Source organism: Mesocricetus auratus, unplaced genomic scaffold (genome assembly GCF_017639785.1).
Source record: "Mesocricetus auratus isolate SY011 unplaced genomic scaffold, BCM_Maur_2.0 Super-Scaffold_100027, whole genome shotgun sequence".
NCBI classification, from domain to species: Eukaryota; Metazoa; Chordata; class Mammalia; order Rodentia; family Cricetidae; genus Mesocricetus; species Mesocricetus auratus.
In genome coordinates, this window is record NW_024429208.1 from 8,426,257 (window position 1) to 8,444,682 (window position 18,426).

Sequence of the window (18,426 nt, forward strand, 5' to 3'; positions counted from 1 at the left end):
AAAGGCGTGCGCCACCAACACCCAGCCTGTGTTACTCTCTTTAGGCTGCCATTTTAAAATGCCACGGCACTGGGACTTAACATCAGGCATTTGTTTCTGAGTTCCAGAGACAGGCAAAGTAGTGCCTTGTTCTGGTGAGGACTTCTTACCATGTCCTTACATACAATGCAGAAGAAGATGGCAGGCACTTGGGGATGTCTTCCTGTAAATGCCACTTGACCTCATTTAGTCTAATTACCATCCAAACACCCATATCCAAGCACCAGTGTTCTGGGGGCTAGGGCTTGCATTATTTACCACAAGATGTGCATGGGTTGGGTTGCATAGATCACTCAGAATGTAGCAGTTGCTGAGTATGACAGCGAGTTCTCCACAAGGTTCTGGCTCCTGGTTGTGTGATCACCAGCTGCAGAGGTGGATTGCCCCTTGTAGAGAGAAGCCTTTTCCTTGCCAGCCGTTTGGTTTTTCCCCACCAGTCGCTTGGGCTCTGCCGCGTTGTAGTCCCCAAATAACACACAAGACGCTGTATTAATTATGAAGCTGTTGGCCTTGCTTGTTTCTTACTGGCTAGCTCTGACTTTACCCCATATTTACCCCATAATTGTTAATCTAAGTATGTCTCTTACCAGAGAAAAGGGTCCGGGCTTCTTACCCCTGTGGAGATTACATCTTGACTCCCTGTGTTTCCCCTTTCCAGAGTCCTGGACTCCTAGTCCCACCTATCTTGCTTCCCTATTGGCCAACAGTGCTTTATTGACATATACACAGGACTTCCCCATCAGCCCCTTCCATTAATAGAGTCGCCTGCCTGACGTTTTGAGCAACATTGGGATGGTGGCAGACCCTAGTGTGCCTTCTCTGATTGCTGCTGCGTGGGGAATGATGGGGATGAGGCTATTCTTCTGCTCTTTAGTCCCTTTGTGTGAATAGTTCCAAAAGCGTTTGCCTGTTCTTGGGTCAGCTGTGGCAAGTTGGCTTCTGGGCAGACTTTGGAGGTTGGTTGGTTGGTTGGTTTGTTGGTTGGTTGTTGGTTGTTGGTTGGTTGGTCGGTTGGTTGGTTGTTGGTTGTTGGTTGGTTGGTTGGTTGTTGGTTGGGTGGTTGTCATGGGGCAACCCAGAGCCACAATCACATCCTTGACTTTGCACCTGCCAAGTATGCTTCCATCAAAGCCATCCCCAGACTCCTTTAGTTTATCAGTCCTGTTCAGTGGTTCTGCAGCATTGTTCTCTATGGAGAAGAAAACAGAAGAGGGTGCAGAGAACACTATGGGTTCTCGCCCATCTTCAGTATATGCTGAATTCCCCCCTCTGTAGGCAGCTGTCCCTCTTCTGTCTCCAAAGACTAGCAGATGCTGGAACTAACTCTCGGGGCGCAGTGGAGCACTCGGCTTCTTTCCTGGAGAGTTTCCAAGAGTTGCTTGGGAGGGTATTTGAGTCCTTGTGGGTGACTAGGAGGCAGACTGCTGACCAGCTTCGTTTTGGAATTGAGGGAGCAGTTCTTTGTTCCTCCTAAATTTGCCTAAACAGCTGTGGAAATCTTCACTGCTGTTAGTTTGCTCATTCCCAGTTTCCAGAAGTGTTTGTTTAGTCTGCCTTTGTGATGTAAGAATGCTGGAGGTCGGGAAGCTTGCAACCCTGCACTCTCCTGAGCTGGTATTGCACCGCCTCCCAGCGCCAGCAGGAGGTGTGGCTCCAGTTGTGGACTGGGAGTGTGTGTTTGCAGGTCACAAGGTGGTGCTACCCATGCACTCCTTTGCACGGCTGAAGGATCTCCGTTTTGACCCTCCCAACGCTGTGGTCCATGCCGGTGGTGTCCTGACTGTGGAGATAACAGTGTGCAGCCAGATGCCTGTCCCTGTCCATGTGGACCAGATCTCTGTCAATGTCCACTTCAGCATTGAAAAAAACAACTACCGGAAGACAGCTGAGTGGCTGACCAAGCACAAGACTTCCAATGGGATCATCACCTTCCCAGCTGAGGCTTCCCTGTTCCCTGCATCTCAGAACAGCCTGCCCGCCTTGGACTTGACGGAGATGTTGGAAAGAAGTCCCTCTGATAATTCCTTGAACACCACAGGCATCATCTGTAGGAATGTCCACATGCTCCTAAGGAGGCAGGAGAGTGGCTCCTCTCTAGAGACACCCTCAGGATTAGCCCTGGAGGATGGGGCCCACGTGCTGAGGTGCAACAGTGTGACTCTACAGCCAGGAGTCAACAAGATAGCATTCAGGACCCAGGTATGGGTTGGGCTGGGCTCAGGACATGGCTCTCCAGTTGGTGGAGATGGGGAGGGAGCCTGAAAGCACTATGAGGCCCTCTGTGGTTTCAGGTTTTTTCTCTTTCTTTTTTTCTTAAGATTTATTTATTATGTATAGTGTTCTGTCTGCATGTATGTCTGCAGGCCAGAAGAGGGCACCAGATCTCATTATAGATGGTTGGGAGCCACCATGTGGTTTCTGGGAACTGAACTCAGGACCTCTGGAAGACTGGGCAATGCTCTTAACCCCTCAGTCATCTCTCCAGCCCCCTTCAGTTTTGTTTTTTGTTTTTTGTTTTTTCTTTATCCTAGGGAAGATTCAACTTTTATATTTATACAGTAGTTTGGCTGTTGATAAATTTTTGAATGAAGTTTGTTCTTTATTTTATTTTTGTTTTGAGACAGGCTCTTATACTGTAGCCCATGCTGGCCTGAAAGTCACTTTGTAACCTAGAGTGGTCCCAAGTTCATGGCAGTTTCTCTGCCTCAGTCCCTTGACAGACGCGAGCCACCATCCCTAGCTACTCAGTGATGTTTTTGTGAAGGTCTTTGTTTGGGCTTTAATTGGATGGGTTATGGGGTTCTGTTTGCTAGTTCCTGTGTGTGTGGAGATGCCCCCTCCCTTGGTAAGGAGCTTTTGAAGGTGACCTGCTGTGTAAGCTATTCCCTTCTGTGGCTGCATGGGTGTCAGGACTGTACACTTGCTCTGCTGGAGCATGCCCTTTTGTTTTACCTCATTTGAGGACAGGGTCTGAGGAAGATGTTTTTCCTCTCATAGATATGGTCTTGCCCTGGTGGGACTGGCACCTGCTGAATGTCTCACTCAGTACCTTCCCAGAAGTGTGCCATGAGCAGGTGTCAACCTCCTTAGAGGCTAACGCTGAGCCAGAAGCATCAGTTGCTCAGAAAGGGCTTGAGAGAACTGGAACTTTCTTGGAGCAGCGTAGGTGCAGATGTGATTGATGCACAGGACGGGTTGCAGGGAAGGCAGAAAGTGTCATCTTTCCAAGTGCCTTGTTTTGCCCCTAGGCCAAGGACCCTGGCACTTACACGCTGCGGCAGCTACGGGCCTCCTTGGGCCCGGTGTGGTTCGTCCTTGCGCACATCCACCCTGTTGTACAGTACGACGTGTACTCTCAGGAGCCTCAGCTGCATGTGGAGCCACTGGCTGGTGAGTGGGAACTGCGGCCATACAGGAAGCCACAGAGGGTGGCTCTCAGATGCCACCTTCCACAGCTCTGGCTCCTCGCTGTCTACCCAGAGGGGACTCCAAGAAAGGGCAGTGGAAACGGCCTGGAAGCCACTGGCGGCTCTGTTCAGTCACTGTCTGTGATGCAGACAGTGCATGCTAGCCGTCATGCACAGTAACCATGACGTGTCTGAAAGTAAGGGGCTGAATGAAGTACTGAGGGGAGCTTGGACAGCTGGCTCCCTTTGGGTGCAGCACCCAGAGTGTAGATCACACTCTCATCAGGTTTCCTCTTTGAAGCTCTAAGTGGGCTTGACTCCACAGCATGGCCCTGAGAAACCCAGAGGCTTTCAGGGTAGAGGGTGCACATTCACAAATAAGTGCTGCCACGTGGCATGTTCTGGAACACCAGAGAGGCAAGATCTTAGGCTTGCCATTTTTTTCCCACTCATAAACAGTATCAAGGACTGCAGTTTTCTGATACACATTCAGATACACACACAAGTGCACATGTGAACCACACACTCCTTGTCTTTTCTTGCAAGGCCCTGGCTGCCTCAGGAGGCCATCACCCGATGCAGATGCAGGTCCTTGGCTTTAGCCCTTAGCGGAATGATAAACCTCTTTTATTTAAAACAAAAGGAGAAACACAGAAAGAAAACCTTTTTCCTTTTCCTTTTCTTTTTCCTTTCTCCTTTTTTGTTTCTGTTAAATCTCCTCAGTTCTCTCTATGTCTTTGTGTCCTGACTTCTGCCTGAGCCCCCAGAAGATGCTCCTGGCTGTCTTGCACAGCAGTCTCTAGGGGCTCTTCCATGGGAACGTACTGGCCACGCTGAACTCTGCTCCTAGGAAGCCCTGGCCTGTTCCCCTTCCCTCCGTGGCCTTCCCCCCTCTCCTGCCTTTCCTTCTTGTTTCTGCCTCTCACCCCTCCTCTGCCCAACCCAATCCCTGCTCCTCTGCTCCATTCTCCTGAGCAGCTCCAGTAGCTGCTTCCTTGCTGTGTCTTGGAGCCACCTGTCTGACTTGACAACTTAGTGGCCACCATCGTCTCTCACTCTGCAGCCCAGGAGCCCTTCTCCCTCAGGTTCCCAGTGTCCTGTGCTCTCAGGGAAGTCCTGAGCTTTGTCCTGTGGCGGACACTGAGGAAAGGTGAGGCAGGAGGGACAGGTGCCCAGGGCTAACAGTGCGGTAAAAGAAAGAAAAGCTCTCTCCCTCTCCGCGGGCTCCTGTGGCTGCTCTCTGGGGGAAAGGATACTGATTGCTGTCTTGTTTCATTTAGATAGCCTTTTGGCTGGCATTCCTCAGAAAGTCAAGTTTACTGTCACTACTGGCCATTACACAGTAAAGAACGGAGACAGCCTGCAGCTCAGCAATGTTGAAGCCATGCTCATCTTGTGTGAGGCGGAGAACAGGGCCGTGGTCTACTCTAACTCAAGAGGTAAGGCAGACAGGTGCCGGCATCGCTGCCCTGACACCTTTGGGGCACCTTGTCTTTCCCACCGAGGTCAGCATTTGTAGGTGGTCTGAGCTAGCACCTGAGTGGGGCATACATCCAGGGACATTCATGAGCATGGTGTGTTCATTAGGTGCCAAATGCTGCCAGCCTTGCTAGGTACTTTCAGTTCAGCTTCACAGCTGGACCCTGTTCCACGGGGTGCTTCCCCAGGCCCGTCCACCCCACCCACCACTAAAGAGCAATAGCAGGCCACCCTTTTAGGTACCAGTCGCTAGCCATCAAATCTTCTTTTTCTTTGGGGCAGGTGTTAGTCTGCGGTGAGACGGAGCATGCAGCCATGTGGGAGCTGCCCCTGCCTGTCTGTACTTTGAGCAGAGCCTGGCCTGCCAGCCTCCTCCCCTGGCACTCTCCTCATTCATGTACACAGGACAGCGGGAGCCCGGCAGTGCCTCCTGTGCCTATTCCCTACTTGATGGGAGTGAAACAAAGCCGTGTCTGAGGTGACTTTCTGTCTCCCACAGAAGAGAGCTCCACGGCCTCGCTCCGGATCCAGGCCTCCGACAAGGTCACGAGCATCGGTCTTCCCAGTGCACCGGCATACCATGTGATTGAGTTTGAGCTGGAGGTTCTGTCTTTACCTTCAGCTCCAGCAGCTGGCGGGGATACCAGGATTCTGGGGACACCAGAGCCCCACAGGAAGCAGAAAGGCATGCAGCAAACTGACCATTGCATGGTCACCACAGATCACAAGGTAGAGAGGGTCTTGGATTATGTGGCTAGGCAGTAGCCCCTTCTTGTCTGGGTAGGAGGAGCATGGAATCTATTTCCTGTGTTCCCCTGTGCACTCATCTGGGCTGTGGCTGCCATGGAAGACCTCGAGACTTCACTGCCACCAAAATGGAGTCACCATGACACTGGGAGGAAGGGTGGATCCATGTATCCTGGGTCAGCCAGGGACAGCTCTATTGGGATAGGCTCTGGGCTGCCGTTTGTTGACAGCTACTCAAGAGAGATGGTTGCTCTGGCCAAAGGTGCACGTGAGAGCAGCTCCTGGAGTGTCCTCCAGGTGTGTCCTCCTCCTGTGACACGGGTTCCCATTCTGTGGCCCCTGCGAGCCTCCCACATTGTGCAGTGTGGGGACAGGGACAGTAGGACAGGCCTCAGACAGCAGTCACTTTAAATGCCCTGTGGTTTTTCCTGCCAGGGTGCCTGTGCTGTGAGCCGAGCTGGTGTTCTGGGACATTTCCAATTCTGTCTCTGCTTCTGATTGATTCTGTAGTCCTTGTTTTCCTTTCACTTGTTCATGTGAAAGATGTCCAATAGAATTTCCTCCTGGGACAGTGATGGTGAACCACAGTAAAGCCACTGTGCAGCTGGGTGGATGGTGACAGGGTTGTGCTGTTGGACAGCGGGTAAAGGTGGCCTCTGTTTCTTCACAGGTGTCCATCGATTGCCCGTGGTCTATCTACTCCACTGTCATTGCACTGACATTCAGTGTGCCCTTCAGGACCACGCACTCTCTGCTCTCTGCTGGAACCCGGTAAGGGTGGACTGGAGGCCGGATCTGCTTCTTCCCCCAAAACGGACAGGGTGCATAGCTTGTCCTTGTGTGTCACTGGGGTTTTTGTGCATTACCAGAGTAGCTATGTCTGGGCATGTTCCCAGCTTCCCCTCTGCCTCACAGCTGACAATATCAGTGTAAAGTTTTAGGTGAAATCCAAACCAGATCTTGTTGGGGGATATTCGATCACATTGTGAATCGTGAGTTTGCATTTGCATTTATTAGATAAAATTAACCTTGGATCAGGAGGCTGAATTAGCAGTTAGTTGACAGAAAGTAAGCATGGAGCATCAGAGGGCATCCAAGAGAGATAGAGAGACACAGGAGATAGTAGGGATGGATTTGGAGCGGCACGGCCTCTTCTGTTTAGACAGAGTGGAAGAAAGGGCCTTTCAAAGATGTCAGCAAGGAGAGAAGATTAGCCTTTTGCTACTCAGCCTCTCTGAGCTCACAGGTTTTCACCCCAGCCTTTGAATATCGAGTTTTACACACACCTCCCCACTGCACACACCTCACCACTCCCCACCTCACCACTGCACACACCTCACCTCACCACTCACCACTGCACACACCTCACCTCACCACTCACCACTGCACACCACCTCACCACTGCACACACCTCACCTCACCACTCACCACTGCACACCACCTCACCACTGCACACACCTCACCTCACCACTGCACACACCTCACCACTGCACACACCTCACCACTGCACACACCTCACCACTGCACACCACCTCACCACTGCACACACCTCACCACCTCACCACTGCACACACCTCACCACTGCACACACCTCCCCACCTCCCCACTGCACACTCCTCACCACTGCACACACCTCACCACTGCACACACCTCACCACCTCCCCACTGCACACTCCTCACCACTGCACACACCTCACCACTGCACACACCTCACCACTGCACACACCTCACCACTGCACACACCTCACCACTGCACACACCTCACCTCACCACTCACCACTGCACACCACCTCACCACTGCACACCACCTCACCACTGCACACACCTCACCACTGCACACACCTCACCACTGCACACACCTCACCACTGCACACACCTCACCACTGCACACACCTCACCACTGCACACACCTCACCACTGCACACACCTCACCTCACCACTCACCACTGCATACCACCTCACCACTGCACACACCTCACCACTGCACACCACCTCACCACTGCACACACCTCACCGCTGCACACACCTCACCGCTGCACACACCTCACCGCTGCACACACCTCACCGCTGCACACACCTCATCACTGCACACCACCTCACCACTGCACACCACCTCACCACTGCACACACCTCACCGCTGCACACACCTCACCGCTGCACACCACCACACCTCCCCACCTCACCACTGCACACACCTCACCACTGCACACACCTCACCACTGCACACACCTCACCACTGCACACACCTCACCACTGCAGCACCACCTCCCCACCGTACTGAGGGTGGGTCTTCACCTCAGTTAACCTGATCTAGAGAGCCATCTTGGACATACACAGAGATTTGCTTCCATGGTGATTCTATGTCGTTATTAAAGACTTGCTTTTCCAGGTTCTCCAGATAACAAGTGGGGAAGGGTAGTCAGGCTTCTCCCCAAGAAACTCACTGGCTTTTAGTCACTATACACAGTACAGCAGATCAAATCAACTTCCTCGGGTCCATTTCCTCACAGACTGCCTGGGTAAAAGATTAGTTATTTATTCTGACACCACTCACTTCCTTTGTCTCTTTCATGATTCCTTGGGCGGGGTCTCCCTTTCACATAGTTGAGATGCAGGGAATAAGAGTCCTGAGTGACCCACTTTGTTTCTGTGCTTTAGGAAATATGTCCAAGTCTGTGTCCAGAACCTATCAGAACTGGACTTTGAGCTGTCAGACAGTCATCTGGAAGACATGGGTCCGGCTGCTGACCTGAGGCTGGCACCCCTGAACACACAGTCCCAGCAGGTAACTGCCCTGGTCTGAGCACCGGATTTTCAGCAGGCCAGGGAAGGAGACCAGAGGGACTGGCTGCAGCTGAGCAGAGCCTGCAGCTGATTTGGAGAAGCCTGTGGCCAGCAAGGAGGCCTGGGTCAGCTGCACCTGTGCCTGCATAGTTCATCTGTGGAACAGGTGGGCTGAGGAGGCTGAGGGCCAGCAGACGGCACAGGAATGCCTTTGTCTTTTTAGACCTAACCCTTGCCCCGCCCCATGTAGATTAAGTAAACACAAGCTAGTGTGTGATCTGGTAATTGTGTGTGTGCTGTCACCCTGAGACAGTGTGGTCCTGCACTGCTGTAAGTAAAGGCCTTCCATACCATGTTGCTATGAGAAGCTCACATCTGGGCCCTCGCTCCCTGGAACTTTCCTCTGTACTTTTGGACAGTCAGTGTTGCTGGCTGTTGATCAGAGTTCCTGGTGGTGACTGTAGCTTCAGGCTTTCCCACTAATATTTATTTGCCCATTGATACATCTCTGCTGAACCTGTCCCTGAGCCTGTAGGTACGGACCCTGGTGTTTAGGCCATGTGTCTGCTAGACTTGTTCCTAAGTTATTTTATGTTAACAGGAAATGATTAAGATGGATGTCAGCTGGGTGATGTTGTGTTAACCTCCTGTCACTGTGATACAGTGCCTGAAAGAAATCACCTGAAAGGAAAGAAGTTCTTTGACTCCTGGCTCCATAGGTTTTAGTTCGGGGTCTCTTTGCCTGGTTGCTTTTGGTCCTGCACAGAGGGGAGAGAATGGTAGAGCAGAGCCACTGTTGCCATTACCTTCTGGGAACTGGGGGAGAGGGGAGAGAGGAAGGGAGGTGGGGCCCCGATAGCTTTGTCACATCCTTCCCCAATTACTAACCCACCTCCTGAAGCCTTGCCACCTCCAGGCAGTGTCATCAGTCTGCTTCGACAGAGGCATGAATGCTCCCTTGTGGAGCCATGTGGGGAGCTTGCCATGTACTAATAACCCTGAAGTTCCTTTTCATGATCTCCGATGTTGGGAATCTAATGCAGTCGTAAAGCAGGCTCCTTTGACTAGCTGGCCAGGCTGTCAGGGCTCAACCGCAGAAACCCACGGGCTCCCAGCAGACAGTGGAAGGCCTGTGTCCTCCCTGAGGCTCCCAGCACTGTGACCAAAGTTGTGTTTCTTGTTACAGCTTATCCACAGCAAGCAGACTGTGTTCTTTGTCTGGGAGTTGACGTGGACACAGGAGCCTCCCCCTCCTCTGCACTGCCAGTTCTCTGTGGGGTTTTCGCCAGCTTCTGAAGAGCAGCTGACCGTCTCCTTGAAGCCCTACACTTACGAATTTCAAGTGGAGAACTTTTTTGTATGTGATATCTTGTTGGGCAGTGGAGTGTGGGAAGCACGGGGCACTTTATGTTCTTGATACTCTGGGGGTTTGGGTGGATTCTTTGGATACTCTGGAGCCACAGCTCATGCTGTGGACAGTCCATGCCTGTCCAGTTTGTGGTGCTGTGTCCTTCCTGGGGTCCACCTGCTCCTGACAGTGTTGGTGATCTGTGACTAGACCCCTGCCCTCCTCATGCAGTTGTAACAGTCTGGGGGTACATCTTAGAGCCATCCATTCCATCTCTGTCCTGAGCTCCTGCTCCCAGGCACTGCTTTCAAACTCAAAACAGGAATTGTTACAGGAGAAAATTACTACTTTCTCATAATCCTGATCTTGTTTGTGTGTGCTGCTCTGAATGGCTGTGGGCTGGGCACACAGGCCTGGTTTGTTGCTAGAGTTTCTTTCTAACCAGGTCTTGCCACCCTCTTTTCAGTCCCAAATGAACACACAGAGATGCTATATTAATTACAAAATGTTGGATGATGGCTAGGACTTCTTATTGGGTAGCTCTGTCTTAATTATTAACCCATTTCTATTTTAATTTAATTTAATTAATTAATTAATTTATTAGGAGCAGGGTTTCTCTGTATTGTTTTGGAGGCTGCCCTGGAACTCACTCATGTAGACCAGGCTGGCCTCGGACTCACATTTCTATAAATCTATAAATTCCCACATGGTTTTATCTTACCAGAGAATGCCTGGTGCATCCTATTCTCTCGGTCTCTGCATGGTGTCTCTCCCTTTCCAGAATTCTCCTAGTCTCCTAGGTTCACCTGTCTTCCTGCCTCTATTGGCTATGGCCAAACAGTGTTTTATTCATCAACCAATAAGAGAAGCATATATACAGAAGGACATCCCCCATCACTGGTTGGGTGTGGATCAGTCAGCACTGTCCCTTGACTTGTGCTGGGCAGATAGAAAGACATTTGTGTTTATGGTTCTTGATACTATCCATTTTCTTTTTTCTACCTCCCTCTAACCAAATCAATCTAATTACTTTGAAGTCCATGTTTTCAACTCTGTATGCTAGCCATAGAGTTAAATGTAACCAGTGTTGACGTGTTTTCACGTAGTGCCCACGTGTGGCTGTGATATGTGAAGATGGGCAGTCAGGAATCACTGCTGTGGAGGAGGTCTGGTGTAGTCACTGTCCATGTGGCCTGTGTCACACTGTGTCGTCTGCCTTCCTCTCCTACCCAGTGAGCAGAGCCTCGCTCACCTGCAGGGGTCGTGCAAGCTGGGAACAGGTCCTCTGGATCAGTTGTAGTCACAGGCCTTTGTGAAATGTCTTCTTGAGACCAAGAATCAGGACCCTTGTGTGGAAAGCTGTTGAGGTGTCCCTGTGCGACAGTGCTCACCTTTTTAAGGTGTATGTTTCAACATGTCCTTATACTCAGCTATGTGACTTTTTCACACCTTGTTTGGGGAGCACTTTGTGTCCCAAAAAAACCTCTACCTATCCATGGCTACTCTTCATTTCCTCCTTACCCAGGTGAGTCTGTAAGCTACAGGCAGGTCTGTCTGTGAATCCACACTTTCTTAGAGTTTCCCACCACGATATCATGTGACATGCGGCTTAGCATCCTTTATTTAGCAGTGTGCTCAAGGCTCGTCCATTTGGAAGCACGTGTCAGGACTTTATTCCTTTAGCTGTATGCTGTTTCACTGCAGGTGGACCACATGTCCATCCATTATCAGTGACCAGAATCGTCCATGTTGATAATGTCCTGTTGCTGATGATGCTAGGGAAATGTACTTCTGAGTTCTTCTCGGACACATGACTGGTAGAGTTGTGTCACAGCGTGGCTCTGGGTAGGCTTCTGAGAAGCTGTTGGACTCCAGTAGTCTCCAGGAGTCCAGGGTCTACACACTCACAGCACCGCAGCTGCTGGTTCCTTAGTCATAAAGTGGTTGTAGAGTGTGTGTCACGGTCTTGGGAGGGGGAATTTCCAAGAGGCCAGGTGGTATGTGGCTTTGTAGTTACAGGTCATCTGGAGAGATCTTACATGGAGTGGTGTGGCTTTTTGTTATTAGATTGGAAGTTCTTGATTGGGTGTCTGTCCCTTATAGTGTATAGCTTGTAAGCATGTTCCCTTCTGTAGTTAGCTTTTTACTCTTGATGATACCCACGGAAGCACAGACGTTTTCCTTTGATGCAATCTAACTTCTCTCCCTTCATCACTGAATCTCTGGTTCCAGACTTCAGAATCGATCACCAAAGTCAAGATCAGAAAGGTTGCAAAGGGCTTGATAGTTTTGGTGCTTGTGTTTACATTTTATGTGTGCCACTCTGTTCTGTGACTCACCAGTTGTCCCTATGTTGCTTGTTGAAAAGACTGTGTCACAGAATGGTTTGACATCACTGGCTGTGACTGGTAGTTTCTTCCTGAAAAAAGTGGGTTCTGGTCACAGACTGGCAGTGTCAGCAGTCCAGTGAGAGGCACTAATACTGAAGCCTCTTGGGGCAAGCTTTTCCTGCAGTCATTGGCTTTTCCGAGAAAGCTTTTCCTACAGTCATTGGCTTTTCTCCAGAAAGCTTTTCCTGCAGCCATTGGTGTTCCTCCAGAAAGCTTTTCCTGCAGCCATTGGCTTTTCTCCAGAAATCAGTGGAGAAGATAACTTGAGATTAACTCCCCTGCCATCATCAATGGCACCTTTGAACCCTTAGGAAATGTGTCTGTAGAGTGTAGCCTTCCCGCCATCTGCCTGGGCCCTGCCACAATTGCAGTCCCCAAATAACACACAGGACGCTATATTAATTATGAAGCTGTTGGCCATTTGCTTGTTTCTTACTGGCTAGCTCTGAACCCTTAATTGTTAATCTAAGTATTTCTCTTACCGGGAAAAGCATCCGGACTTCTTATCCCTATGGCGGGCTACATTGTTGTCTTCCTCTGCCTCTCTTTCCCAGAATCCTCCTCGACTCCTAGTCCCACCTATCTTGCTTCCCTATTGGCCAACAGTGCTTTATTCAAACCAATCAGACACATTTTTACAGAATGACATCACCCAACATGTGTCTTTTGCTAGGCTCAAAATAAATGCACCTAGTGTGTCCCACTAATGCTTGGTGAAGGATGTGTGAATGGGCAACTTTGTGTTTCTGTTGAACACCCCAAAGTTGGCCTGTGTGAATGGGCTACTCAGCATTCTGCAGCACCCTTGTCCCCCACCTCACCCCAATTAGAGGGCTGGGTATGTGTTCTCATATATACATGTGTCAGCTCCTTGTGCCCCATAATGGAAAAGCATTAGTAGACCAGTCCATCAGATTGGTGGACATTTGCCTTTCTCTGAACAGACTTAATTGAGTGTTTGATAAGAAAGTCACTACCAACGCTGTCTGAGAACTGATTTGGATTCATGAATCCCCAGATAAGTTGTCATCTTTCCATGAATCTTTAGAAGAACACGATTCTCGATCTCAGATGCCTCCTTTGAATGGCAATGCATTGTTTTCTATTGAGATATGCTGTATTGCTCCACACATACTTGGTGAAGATTGCCTGGCATCTGAGCTGCAACTGCCCGTGTGTAGTGTACGCCTCTCACCTGGGCCACCAGCCGCAGGCAGGTTGGGAATCTTGGTTTGATCTGGGTGGTGATAAAATACTTGTTTGTATGAAAAGCCATTGAGAATAACCCCTTAGGAAAAAGCAGTTATAGACTGAATTCGATGGTACCCAGAGTGTTGTGGTAATTTTACTAGTTTTGGTAATGTGTTTTGACAAGAAAACATCTATTTTTTAAATTAATATTCAGTGTTAACATAAGAGGTGAAATGGCACATTGTCTGGAATTTGCTTCAGAATATCTTAGGCAAACTTAGAAACCTTGATGGAGTTAGATCAAACAGAGGAAGCAAATACTAATATCCTTAATATGAGAGAGACTCATGGAGGACTACTCCACTGCCCTTGCTCTCATGTTAGAAAATGCCTGCAATTTAAAGGGTACCCAAGAGGCTGCTGAGATGGCGTAGGGAAAGGTGCTACTGGCAAAAGCCTGACAACTTGAATTTGATCCCTAGAAGCTATGGAAAGTCGGAAGGAGAGAACCAACTCCACAGGGCTGCCTTCTGATTTCCTCACATATATCATGGCATGTTCACAATCACATTGTCCTCTCAGCAACAATAATACATGTAAAAAGAAAAGAATCAGAGGATAAGGCCATGGGGTTGGGGTTGTGTCTGTAAGTACTAGTTGCCACTGTTGCTCTTTGTCCGTGTAGTAGGCAGTGACCTTCCTTGTGCTGAAAAGTGAGTGGGCACCTCTGCCCTGGCCCTCAGCAGCCTTTCCTCTGGCCCCTTGAGTAAGCCGTGCCTTATCTTCTCTGTCCCTTCTTTCCAGACACTGTACAATGTGAGAGCTGAGATCCTCCCTGCTTCGGGGGCTGAGTACTGTAGGACAGGCTCGCTCTGCTCCTTGGAGGTATCTATCACACGGCTCGCTGACCTCCTGGATGTGGACAAGGATGAAGCCCTCGTGGAGTCTGAGGAATATTTTTCCACCAAGCTTATGTACGAAGGTAGGCCTGAAGCTCTTTCTGATTGTGTGATGCTCCATGGCTTTCAGTGATGTGCAGTGTCCTAGTAGAGTGTTCTAGAATCACAGCATCTGTCTGGTAGATTGATGAGACAGCACAGTCCTGGGCTCACTGAACACAGCTGTTATTACAGTACATTCTAGCAAGCACTGTGCAGCAGTTTGGGGAGTCAGGACCACGGATACATCTGCCCTTCCGTGTAGGGTTCACAGTTCCAGCAGTGCCCTAAAGTTGTGTCAGCATGCTCCCAACAGCTGAAGCCCCGACCACACACTGTCCTCTCTTACTCTTCCCAAGCCCTGCAGTTCTCAGAATCACTCTAAACGTGATTGAGGAAGTTCTCTTGCCCTGGCCTCTGAAGTTCTGGGATTGACAAGTATGAACCACCATGCCTTGCTCTAAGCTGTTTTCTTTGACATAGCATGGCAGCCTCATGCAGTTCTTTTTCAAGAAAATATCTGCTGGATACTAGCACTGATTCCCACAGTTAGCCCGTCAGTATCTCATGTACTAAGCTGTTGTGGAGACATCCCAGTTCAGCACACAGTGGGGAACCCTTTCCACACTTCTGCTTTTCCACACTTCTGCTCCCGGCTGCCCTCCTACAGCTGAGAGTGTGAAAAGCTTGCAGCACCAGGCTGAAGTAGCTCAGCTACTGACTGATGGGGAAAAACAGTGGACTGTGGCTACAATGGGGTTTTGGCTGGGCACCTTTACCCCTCTTCTGAAGAGGTCACACATTCAGACAGGGACAGTCTCAAGTGACAGCATTACAGGAAGGGGAATAGATCAGAGGTTGGCAAGGGTCAGGGTGAGGGCAGGCAACCAGTGTCTGTGATTCTGTGGAATTAAACCAAAAGAGATGCCTGGCCCAAGTCCCTTTGAAGGTGGTAAGGCCTTTGAAGGCTGCAGTCTGGTGGCCATGCGGTACCAGTGCAAGTTCCCATCTTATGTGACCTCTGTGGCTGTCCAGACACATCACAATGCTTCTAGCTCAGTGAGTCAAGGTGTTTGCCACCAAGCCTAAGCAGCCGAGACTCACATGGCGGAAGGAGAGAACCGACTCCTGCAGCGTGTTCTCTGATGTCCACATGCGTTCCATCTAACACACACACACACACACACACACACACACACTCACACACTCACACACTCACACACTCACACACACTCACACTCACTCACACCCACTCACACACTCACACACACACTCACACACACTCACACACACTCTCACACTCACTCACACCCACTCACACACTCACACACACACACACACACTCACACACTCACACACTCACACACACTCACACTCACTCACACTCACTCACACACTCACACACTCACACACTCACACACACACACACAGGGAAAGAGGAGCAGGAGGAGGAGGAGGAAGAAGAAAGCTTCTTTGGGGGATGAACTGAGCAGTTGGTGGCTGACTGCTTTGTGGAGGGAATTCTTAAGTCCAGTTGTCAATTCCCGGCAAGTCCATGCATGCTGGAGAAGAAATGTGAGGAATATGATGGTGAATGTGGCCTGTGCCTTCATCAGGACCAGCATGAGTGTGGCATGGAGGCAGCAGCCAGGAGCTCGCTTGGAGATCAGGGAACACTGCAGCCCTACTCTGAGGCCTGCCTCCCTGCCTGCTCTGCAGCACCGGCTGACCTCATGGCCACCCCACCTGCCTCTGCTGCCCTGGCCTTCAAGTCACTTATGTGACCTCCTTGCTGCTTGTCTGCTTCTTGTGGGAAGGGTCTTTTCTTGCTCAACATCCTGGCCCCAGGCTGGCTTCACTTGTTGTCTTGACCTCAGGCTAGGGGTTAGGATCACCCTAGATCAGTTGGGGGGGTGGCGTTAAGAGGCAATCATGTTGATCAGCTGGGCATGGTGGCACATACCTTTAATCCCAACATTTCAGAGCCAGAGCCAGAGCCAGGCATATTCTGTGAGTTTGAGGTTAGCCTGGTCCCCACAGTGAGTTCCAGACCAGCCAGACCATGTTTCCAAACAACAACAAAAAATGTGCTGATAACAACTGCCACATACTGAGTCCCTGCTGTGTCCAGGATGTGCCTCAATGGTGCAGTGTGTACCATCTCCTGCATCCTTGGGAAGCATCTGATGGTGGACAACGTTATTCTCTCTCCATGAATGGTCATACCCAGAGGCTGGACGGACTGGGCAGGGGCAGGATCCAGGCAGTGCTGGCCAGCTTTCTATCACTATGACAGATGCCTGTGAAACCCTGAAGGACAGATTTTCATTGAGGTTTCAGAGGGCTCTGGTCACTGCCAGCTGGCTCCATTGCTGTAGAGCTGAGGCAAGGCAGAAACATGGTGGTTGGGGACTATGATGGAGTCGGCTCACTTCATGGCATAGGGGAAGCCGAGAAGAAAACAGATCTGTGGACAAGATATGCCCTTCAAAGGCCCCTCTCCAGTGACCTTCCTCCAGCCAGGCCCCACCTCCTAGCAGCCATTTGCATGAGCTCGTCACTGGACCCACTGACGAAGTTGGCACCCTTGTGATGGGATCCTGCAGTAGCACCACCAGCTGAGGACCAAGCCTTCAACATGGGAGCCTTTGGAAGTCTGAGATCCAAAGCACAGCACAGATCATTGGTCTTGGTGCAACTACTCACAGACAGAACTGCCTCCCGCCTCCAAACAGCCTGGTTTAATGCTTCACTTATCTGATAGAAAGGGTGACTTTCTGTCTGTATCTGATGTGACCCAGTCTAAAGTAGATCTGAGCGTTGAACTAAAACAGTGTTGTGTCTTGATTATTGGCGCACATGTTCACTGTGAGGAGGACTTCGATGAGACATGTGTGTCCTCTGGTGAGACCGTGACTGAGGATTAGAAAAGGGTGGGTATCACTTTGCTGTCTATACAAATGCTGTGTCCTCCTCATTTCAGTTGTGGATAACAGCAGCAACTGGGCTGTATGCGGGAAGAGCTGTGGTGTCATCTCCATGCCCGTGGCTGCCCAGGCCACTCACAGAGTCCATATGGAAGTGATGCCTCTGTTTGCTGGTTACCTCCCGTTGCCTGATGTCCGACTGTTTAAGTACCTTCCCCATCACTCTGCTCATGCCTCTCAACTGGATGCCGGTAAGGAGTTTACAGAAGGACAGATGCTCCCCTCCCCTGGTCTCCTCTCCCCTCCCCTCCCCTCCCCTCCCCTCACGTCTATACCTAAGTAAGTCACGTACTGATAACCCATTCAAGTCAGCTCACTGACTGCCCAGATCCACTGAGCCTCTGAGCATAGCCTCCCCCGCTCCCCCCACTGTGCAGAACCGTTCGAACAGAGCTTGTTTAAAAGTACAGATGTAGCCAGGTGTGGTCACCCACGCCTTTAATCCCAGCACTTGGCAGATCTCTGTGAGTTTGAGGCCAGCTTGGTCTACAAAATGAGTTTCAGAACAGCCAGGGTTACACAGAGAAACTCTGTCTTGAAGAACGTGGGTGGGTGGGTGGGTGGGTGGGTGGGTGGGTGGGTGGGTGGATGGATGGATGGATGGATGGATGGATGGATGGATGGATGGATAGAAATAAAAAGTACAGATGTAGATGAGATGGGATTTAAAGCAAAGCACAGAACCCCCAAATGGTGGGCTACACAGTGTTCTTAGTGCTAGCCTGATGTTTCCCCTGCCGTGAGGTGGGGGGCTGACTGGGGACTGTAGTTTCTGCCACTAGCATCGCAGGGGGACAAAACCACACTGCCAGTTCATAGTCGGAACCTGAAGTGTGGTTCCTACTGAACAGTAGTGTGAAAGCTGTAGGCAGAGTCCTTGTGAGTTAATGATGAGTTCTGTATTTAAATAGCTGTAGCTTCATGTGGGAGGCTGAAAAGTTAAAACGTATTTCCATGGCTAGTAGAAAATAATACCCACACCCCAGTCTGTTGCACTAGGTTTCAATACCACAGTGTAACGATGTGACACTCAGGTGACTCCTGTATCCACACAGCAACCCAGGTTGGCTCCCGTTTCCCAGGCTCATGCTACAGTGGCTTGGTCTGACTTCCTGT

The 18,426-nt window shown here is 50.3% G+C and overlaps 1 protein-coding gene across 2 annotated transcripts in view; it reads left to right on the top strand.

The window, feature by feature from the left end:
- The window catches only part of Trappc10 (trafficking protein particle complex subunit 10), a 60,087-nt gene that overhangs the window by 40,279 nt on the left and 1,382 nt on the right, over positions 1 to 18,426 (top strand). The window contains exons 14-22 of one of the 2 annotated variants that reach the window (XM_040732049.1): positions 1,673 to 2,238; positions 3,288 to 3,429; positions 4,727 to 4,885; positions 5,425 to 5,654; positions 6,343 to 6,443; positions 8,331 to 8,457; positions 9,643 to 9,813; positions 14,190 to 14,367; positions 17,307 to 17,501. In XM_040732049.1, the coding sequence (XP_040587983.1) occupies positions 1,673 to 2,238; positions 3,288 to 3,429; positions 4,727 to 4,885; positions 5,425 to 5,654; positions 6,343 to 6,443; positions 8,331 to 8,457; positions 9,643 to 9,813; positions 14,190 to 14,367; positions 17,307 to 17,501 (1,869 nt within the window). The remainder of the gene's footprint in view (positions 1 to 1,672; positions 2,239 to 3,287; positions 3,430 to 4,726; positions 4,886 to 5,424; positions 5,655 to 6,342; positions 6,444 to 8,330; positions 8,458 to 9,642; positions 9,814 to 14,189; positions 14,368 to 17,306; positions 17,502 to 18,426) is intronic. The other variant, XM_040732050.1, reaches the window with a different exon arrangement.